General features: G+C 43.8%; 1 protein-coding gene across 1 annotated transcript; it reads left to right on the top strand.

Annotated features, from left to right (window-relative positions):
- Window positions 1-751: 751 nt before the first annotated feature.
- Window positions 752-7,275, top strand: LOC106569465 (endothelin receptor type B). The gene is made up of 8 exons (XM_014140836.2): window positions 752-1,882; window positions 2,050-2,496; window positions 3,539-3,651; window positions 3,732-3,936; window positions 5,099-5,248; window positions 5,604-5,737; window positions 5,866-5,974; window positions 6,084-7,275. The coding sequence occupies exons 2-8, from the start codon at window positions 2,068-2,070 to the stop codon at window positions 6,216-6,218; spliced, it is 1,275 nt and encodes a 424-aa protein (XP_013996311.1). The 5' UTR covers window positions 752-1,882; window positions 2,050-2,067; the 3' UTR covers window positions 6,219-7,275.

The following is a 7,275-nucleotide window of genomic DNA, read 5'->3' as shown; positions in this document are numbered from 1 at the left end:
TGAAGCGCAGTTTAAGGTAGAACAGTCGGTTCACCTTTCCCATTGATGTTTGTAGGCTGCTAGGTCTACCAGGTCTACCTCTGAATACTGTAATGTCAAATTTCTCGAGTAGACAATATTTAATTTATCAACATAGGCCTAATGCATACTACATATATCATAACCATTGCAGAATAAATTCACCTTTTCTGGCCATGGTGTAGCCATACAACAATTGACCATGCGCATCTTTCACTGTGCCTATTAGATAGCCTATTATAACTTGAATTGTTTGCATCCGAAAGGGGAGCGCGGTTATAACATATTCTACAATTGAACTGGTGAACAGACAGTTGGTATTTTGCAATGAAGTGTGTAGGTTACCACTCTAAGTAGCCTAGGCCTACTAGTTTTTAGTTTTTTTTCGAGTAGACAATGTTTCAGAATTCGCAGGCAGTGCAACATATTAGGATCAGAAAAAGTCAATGCAAAACATGATTACATTCCAACGATCTGTTTACAGGTCCACAACAATGTGCAATTGTTTTTGTCTTTCAGACACGGTCAGATAGCCTACAGCAAATGTCACTGCAAAAGAAAACATTCTGCCCTCCAAAGACATTTGACCAAGTTCGCCATGCATTGCTATTTCCTGAGACACTGTCTTGGCCTAATTTCTATACTTCTAAGTAGGGCCAATAGAGAAAATAAGGGCGTTATTCTCACCATAAAAGGTAAATGATGGGCGTTTTTCAGGCGAGCAATTTCACAACAGGTCTGATTTCTAACGGGAAACATGCGTATGTATGGCGTGCGCCAAAATTATACGTCTCAATATTTCTGTGCGTGCGTAGTCTTTTCAGAAATGGCGCAATTAAATGTAGCAACAACGGTTATAAAAGAGGTCTCAGGAGACTACTTCTTCTAAGTAATTTCAACGATCAGGATCCATGCCATGCTCTCCCTCTACCTCTGGGACGGTAATCAATCACTGGTACTGACGGTATTCTGGCAGCCAGCAATTCAGTCCTTAAAAAACAGCCGCAGGTGTGGATAGAATATAGATCCTACAGAATTGTATTGATTATCTCCCAAACAATGGTTAAGCCGAACAATACATGATTTTTTACTCCGCAACTCGCTAATCAGGTAAATCCAGGTCACTTGGATGAAGGAATTCCTGAAGAAATGTCTTAAGTCTATAGTGTTCTTGTCCCGACTCCTGTCCCAAGGTGACAAGACACAGCCCAGTCATAGCGTACAATGCTGCACGGTCATAAAAATAACACCCCTCTCTACTTCCCCTCACTTTATTGAACAATAAGTAACTTTTAAGCAGCTATCCCGCTGGCTTACAATCAATTATCTTCACTGCATTGTTCATTCATTCTCGCTCTCTCTCTCCTTCGCTCTCTCTCTCTCAGAAGAAGGGAGGGGTCGAGCAGAGGCAGTAACCTCTAACGGATAACAGCGCTCGAGGATTTCAAGTTAGACCACCGTCAGCGTGAAGGATATAATGCTGTTCAGTCAAACCGGAGCACTGACCAAGGACATTTTGATCCATTTTATAACTTTTTGGAGCTATTTGACCAATTTAAACTTGATTTGAAAAAGAGTCACAGAGCACACATAAACCAGCATTTACCAGACAAAGATCAGCATCAAACTTCATGCGGACGTGAGAAGAGAAGTGATGTGGACAGTTTGGACAAGATACCCATGACATAGTTGGAATAATAGACCCCCTCTTCTGTTTTTTATGGAACCACTTAATGCCAATCTATGACAGTTGGGGAAGTTGTTTTCAAACGTTTAATTCTCAACTGGGAGAGGCCTATCAAAACAAACATTTTCTGACGTGTTACTCAAAGGATCCTTAGAGAATCTTATTTCCATCTTGCAGGTAAGAAAATGGTTTTACTGACATTCACCTGCTCATGCCTCTTCAAATTGAATTTAGCTGCACATGGGGGGATATTTTAAGCCATCAGGTTTTCTAACTCATGGGCTATTGGAAAAATTGTCCGTTATAAATGTTGTAGCCTAATGTTTTCATGTGTTTATGAGCAGACAGGACTCCTGTCGATTATGGCGAAGACCTTGTTCATCTGTTTCCCACTGGTTCTCCTGGCGGGACATCTCCTCGTGGTTACCGGACAAGCCACCCGAACACCGGTTTCGCAAGACGCGCGCCCAGACGTCCATCCGTCCGCCACCCAGAAACCAGTAATCTCTGGTAGAGAGGACAGGTTCAACGCCAATGTCTCCACTGCTCGGCGCATGCGACCTTTACCACCGATGTGCTCGGGACCCACCGAGATCAGAGACACATTTAAGTACATCAACACCGTAGTATCATGTCTCGTGTTTGTTGTCGGTATTATCGGGAACTCCACGCTCCTCAGAATCATTTACCGGAACAAGTGCATGCGCAACGGGCCCAATATTCTCATAGGGAGCCTGGCGCTGGGAGACCTGTTGCACATTGTGATTGATATTCCCATTAACGTGTACAAGGTGAGAACAATCAAAACACACATCGGCTCGGCATGCATGTAGGCTACGCAACGCGCGCACACACACACACACACACACACACACACACACACACACACACACACACACACACACACGGGTAGTTAAGGGGTAGCTTATGAACAGGCTGTACCAGAACACTGGGCCAAAAATATTTTCTCTGTCCCCAGTAAGCTTGTTTTGATATTTAAAAAAAATCCCTCCAGGCAGGCCAGAATCATATCAAGCTCAGAAACTAGTCTGCAAGCCAAATACTTTCTTCTTCTCAGACCACATTGTATTACAGTAGCTCTGTCTCTGTAGCACGTTTTCCTTCGTCTGAGCCATACCACATTCCACATGACTTTCTCTCTCTGTTATGCTTGAATATTCTGTATATTTGGACTATTGGAGGCCTGTGTGTGTGTGTGTGTGTGTGTGTGTGTGTGTGTGTGGAGATAGATACACATACAGACAGAAAAACAGAGAGATAGTATTCTAGATATTGGCGTTATGGGAAGCCAAACATGTTTAAATGATTAACTGCATACCAGAAGAATCTACCTGTGTTCTATGGAGATAAGACCACATGTGATTCCAATACAGTAGGGTGAGATTGCCTCCACATGCTGATCTATGGTCAGTTTGGTGTTTACCTCCACATGTGATTCCAATACAGTAGGGTGAGATTGCCTCCACATGCTGATCTATGGTCAGTTTGGTGTTTACCTCCACATGTGATTCCAATAGGCCTCATAAGCAGGCATGAAAACCATAAACCCCAATACAGGTTAGCCAGGGTTCAGCCTATACAGATTCTTGTATTTTACTCATGACTGGTTATCATTTGCCATGGGTGTTCTTTTTGTCCATATCATTAAGTAGATTAGTTGAAATGTGTATAGAGTGAAATTCCGGGTTACGCTATTCTACTTACCTAGTATATACCAGGTAGAAATGACACGATAGCATTTTAATCACATTCCTCCAAACTCAGATCATTCCTGTGTGAGTAACCCTGAACTCTTTATCCCTCTTCCCCTAGCTCCTAGCGGAGGACTGGCCATTTGGTGTGGGTCTGTGTAAACTGGTGCCTTTTGTCCAGAAAGCTTCAGTGGGCATTACTGTGCTGAGCCTGTGTGCTCTGAGCATCGACAGGTACGCAAACACACACACACACACACACACACACACAGAGGATATCCCCATAATGTCCCCCCCATCTCATCCTCGTCCAGGTACCGAGCAGTAGCGTCATGGAACCGTATCAAGGGGATCGGTGTTCCCAAGTGGACGGCTATAGAGATCGCACTCATCTGGCTGCTGTCCATCCTGCTGGCTGTCCCTGAAGCTATAGCCTTCGACATGATTGCCATGGACTACAAAGGAGAGCACCTCCGCATCTGTCTGCTACACCCCATGCAGAATTCAGACTTTATGACGGTATGTACACACACACACACACACACACACACACACTAGACTATATGGAGTGTCCCTGGATGGGGTCTGATGTGGGAAATCTGCAGCTGTGTGCTGACTCTCCCCTAGTGGTCACTCTGGAAAATATAAATCATATGACTTATGAGGCCCCTGTTTGTCTGGATACGGTAGTTTTAGTGTGTTTGTGTGTTTTCACAGGTTCGAGTACATCTGTGTGTATGTTTGTGCGGTGTGTGTGTGTCTCAGAGTGACCGATAGATGATAGCTTGAACTTGTGTAGTTGTCGTCCCAGAGAGGTTTTAGATGGAGTGCTAGTTGACGTTTTACCAAGACTGAACTCTGAGTTAGAGAGACCCTTGGTCTGCTTGAGGTTACTTCTCCTCACTCTTCTTCACTCCCCTCATACTTCAGTATTAAGGTTTGGCTCCAAACTAACTCCCAAGGCAATAGGGCCAGTCAGAGTCAGCTTTCCTCTACTGTCCGTGGATCTTTCTGATGGGTATTTTGTATTGTGAATTGCAACACACTTAAAGGGATACTTCGGGATTTTGCCGCTGAGGCCCTTTATCTACTTCCTCAGAGTCAGATGAGCTCGTGGATACTATTTTTATGTCTCTGCATGCAGTTTGAAGGAAGTTGCTAAGTAGCGCTTGCGCAATTGCTAACTAATTTCCAGTCATTGTGCTAATGCCAGATAACATTGTCTCTCAAAACTACCTCTAACTTCCTTCATAGAGACGTAAAAATGGTATCCACGAGTTCATCTGACTCTGGGAAAGTAGATAAAGGCCTCAATGCCAAAATCGCGGAGTATCCCTTTAAACGGAGTGTCCATTTATCTGGTGTATGTATCCTTGCACGAGCCTTGGTGTATGCGAGCTGGAATGGCTCATAGGAGCAGGAGCCCATCTCCTGTTTCTGTAGCGTGAGGCAGCTTGATGCACAAGTACACCCCCTGGACAGGACGCTAGTCTATCGCAGGGCCTTACCCCCAATCAGAGACGCGTCGGGTCCCATTTTTACAGTCTTTGGTACAACTCGGCTGGGGATCGAACTCCCAACCTTCAAATCTCAGGGTGGACACTTTAACCACAAGGTCAATGAGTTGGTGCATTATGTGGTGTGCCCTATATGTATGTGTATTTTCTTTGTGTCCTTCCAGTTCTATAAGTCAGCTAAGGACTGGTGGCTGTTCAGTGTGTATTTCTGCCTGCCTCTGGCCGTTACCGCCGTCTTCTACACCCTGATGACTTGTGAGATGCTGAGGAAGAAAAACGGAGTCCAGATCGCCCTGAGTGACCATCTGAAACAGGTAACCTCTCTCTCCAGCCTTTATTTCATCTTTAATATTTAGGGGCAGCAGGTAGCCTAGTGGGGGTTGGCAGGTAGCCTAGTGGTTAGAGCGTTGGACCAGTACCTGAAAGTTTGCTAGATCAAATCTCTGAGCTGACAAGGTAAAAATCTGTCGTTCTGCCCCTGAACAAGCAGTTAACCCACCGTTCCTAGGCCGTCATTGTAAATAACAATTTGTTCTTAACTGACTTGCCTAGATAAATAAAGGTTTAAAAAATATATTGTAATGTCCCTATATTTATGAAGTGCACTGTAGCTAGATTGGTTGGTTGGTTGGTTGGTTGGTTGGTTGATTCCTCTCTGTGTGTGTGTAGAGGCGTGAGGTGGCTAAGACAGTGTTCTGCCTGGTGTTGGTGTTTGCTCTGTGCTGGTTGCCTCTCCATCTCAGCCGCATCCTCAAGCTCACCATCTATGATGAGAAAGACCCTAACCGCTGTGAACTGCTCAGGTGAGGACCACGTACTCTCACACACTTCAAACTGTTTTCCTTAAGATGTCTATGTGCCCCACCCTCGCTACATTGACCGTAATATTGTAAAAAGGAGAGAGATGAAATAGGATGGTGTGTTTCTCCAGTTTCTTCCTGGTTCTGGATTACATCGGGATCAACATGGCGTCTCTTAACTCCTGCATCAACCCCATCGCTCTCTACATGGTCAGCAAGCGTTTCAAGATCTGCTTCAGGGTAAGACATATGTGTCCACCCACGCACCCACCCACCCACATACTGCATCTAACAGTGTGCCAAATGGTGTTAAATGTCCAAATAACTAATGTCCTCTCTCTCTTTCTAGTCATGTCTGTGTTGCTGGTGTCTGCCAGCTGAGATGTTGATGGATGAGAAGCAGTCCTGTATGAAGCTCAAAGTCTCAGACCGGGCCTCCGACCAGAGCAACTCACGCGCCACTAACAAGTACACTTCAGCATGAGAGGTGCCCTGCGCAGTGCAGATAAGTACTCAACGAAGTAACCGATGATCTACCTTAAAGGACTAATTGAAGATCAGTCATATAACCTGATTCTGACTTAAACCATTATGAGAAGGTCATAAGAAGTGTCTTAAGAAGTGCCCTTATTCAGCTATAGTTGATGTAGTTTTAAACCACTTGGAGAAAATAAGTGCCCTAATCCAGTAAAGTCTCCTCTGACTGGAGGGTGAAGTACTCAAGTGCACTTTGAGTGTTGCCTATGACAGTGAATGGTCTGGGATGTGTAGCTGGGAGAGGGTTGATGGAAAGGAGGATAATTGGGGGAACGAGGAGTAGAAGGATGGAAGTTTAGTGCAGCCAATCAAATATCAGTATTATTGCTAATGAATGACACAACATAGGGTGGTCATATTGTAGAGAAATGACATGATTAGAACCTCTATATGAATGTTCATAAGATACATGACATAAGCCAAACCCAAAGAGGCGTCATAGTGCAAATGCCTGACTTGAGACATACAGAACATTATATGAACATTGCAAGTAGGTTGTAAAAACGTTGTTAGTTATACAGTATAATATCTGAACATATCCCATATACTATTCAGAATTCAAGGACTTTAGAGTTAATTCATTTTTATACCTTTGTTAAATTGCTTTTACACTGTTTGATATTGTTACCAGGGGAGGAAGGCTCGTAATAATGGCCGGAACGGAGCAAATGGAATCAAACACATGGAAACCTTGTGTTTGATGTATTTGATACCATTCCAACAAATCTTCTCCAGCCATTACCACGAGCCCGTCTTCTCCAATTAAGGTGCCTCCAACCTCCTGTGATTGTTACCATTAGCATTTGTATGTGATTTTAGCTGGATAGTTAGCTATAGCATTTGTGATTGTTACCATTAGCATCTGTATGTGATTTTAGCTGCATAGTTAGCTATAGCATCTTTGATTGTGTGTTCTGTGTTTGGTAGGCGTTCAGCTGTTTCTCATTAAACTACTGATCTAATTGGGTTGGACTTCATGTGAATAAATCATAAATGGCAGCACA

This window comes from Salmo salar, chromosome ssa14 (assembly GCF_905237065.1).
Source record: "Salmo salar chromosome ssa14, Ssal_v3.1, whole genome shotgun sequence".
Taxonomy (NCBI): domain Eukaryota; kingdom Metazoa; phylum Chordata; class Actinopteri; order Salmoniformes; family Salmonidae; genus Salmo; species Salmo salar.
This window is presented reverse-complemented; position numbering and strand designations above follow the sequence as displayed.

What these genes read in the sequence shown, in the direction of transcription:
- LOC106569465 (XM_014140836.2), top strand. Translation starts at nt 2,068, where the DNA reads ATGGCGAAGACCTTGTTCATCTGTTTCCCACTGGTTCTCCTGGCGGGA. An exon ending in TGAGTGACCATCTGAAACAG is followed by an intron (nt 5,249 to 5,603) that starts GTAACCTCTCTC and finishes GTGTGTGTGTAG; the next exon opens with AGGCGTGAGGTGGCTAAGAC. An exon ending in AACCGCTGTGAACTGCTCAG is followed by an intron (nt 5,738 to 5,865) that starts GTGAGGACCACG and finishes GTGTTTCTCCAG; the next exon opens with TTTCTTCCTGGTTCTGGATT.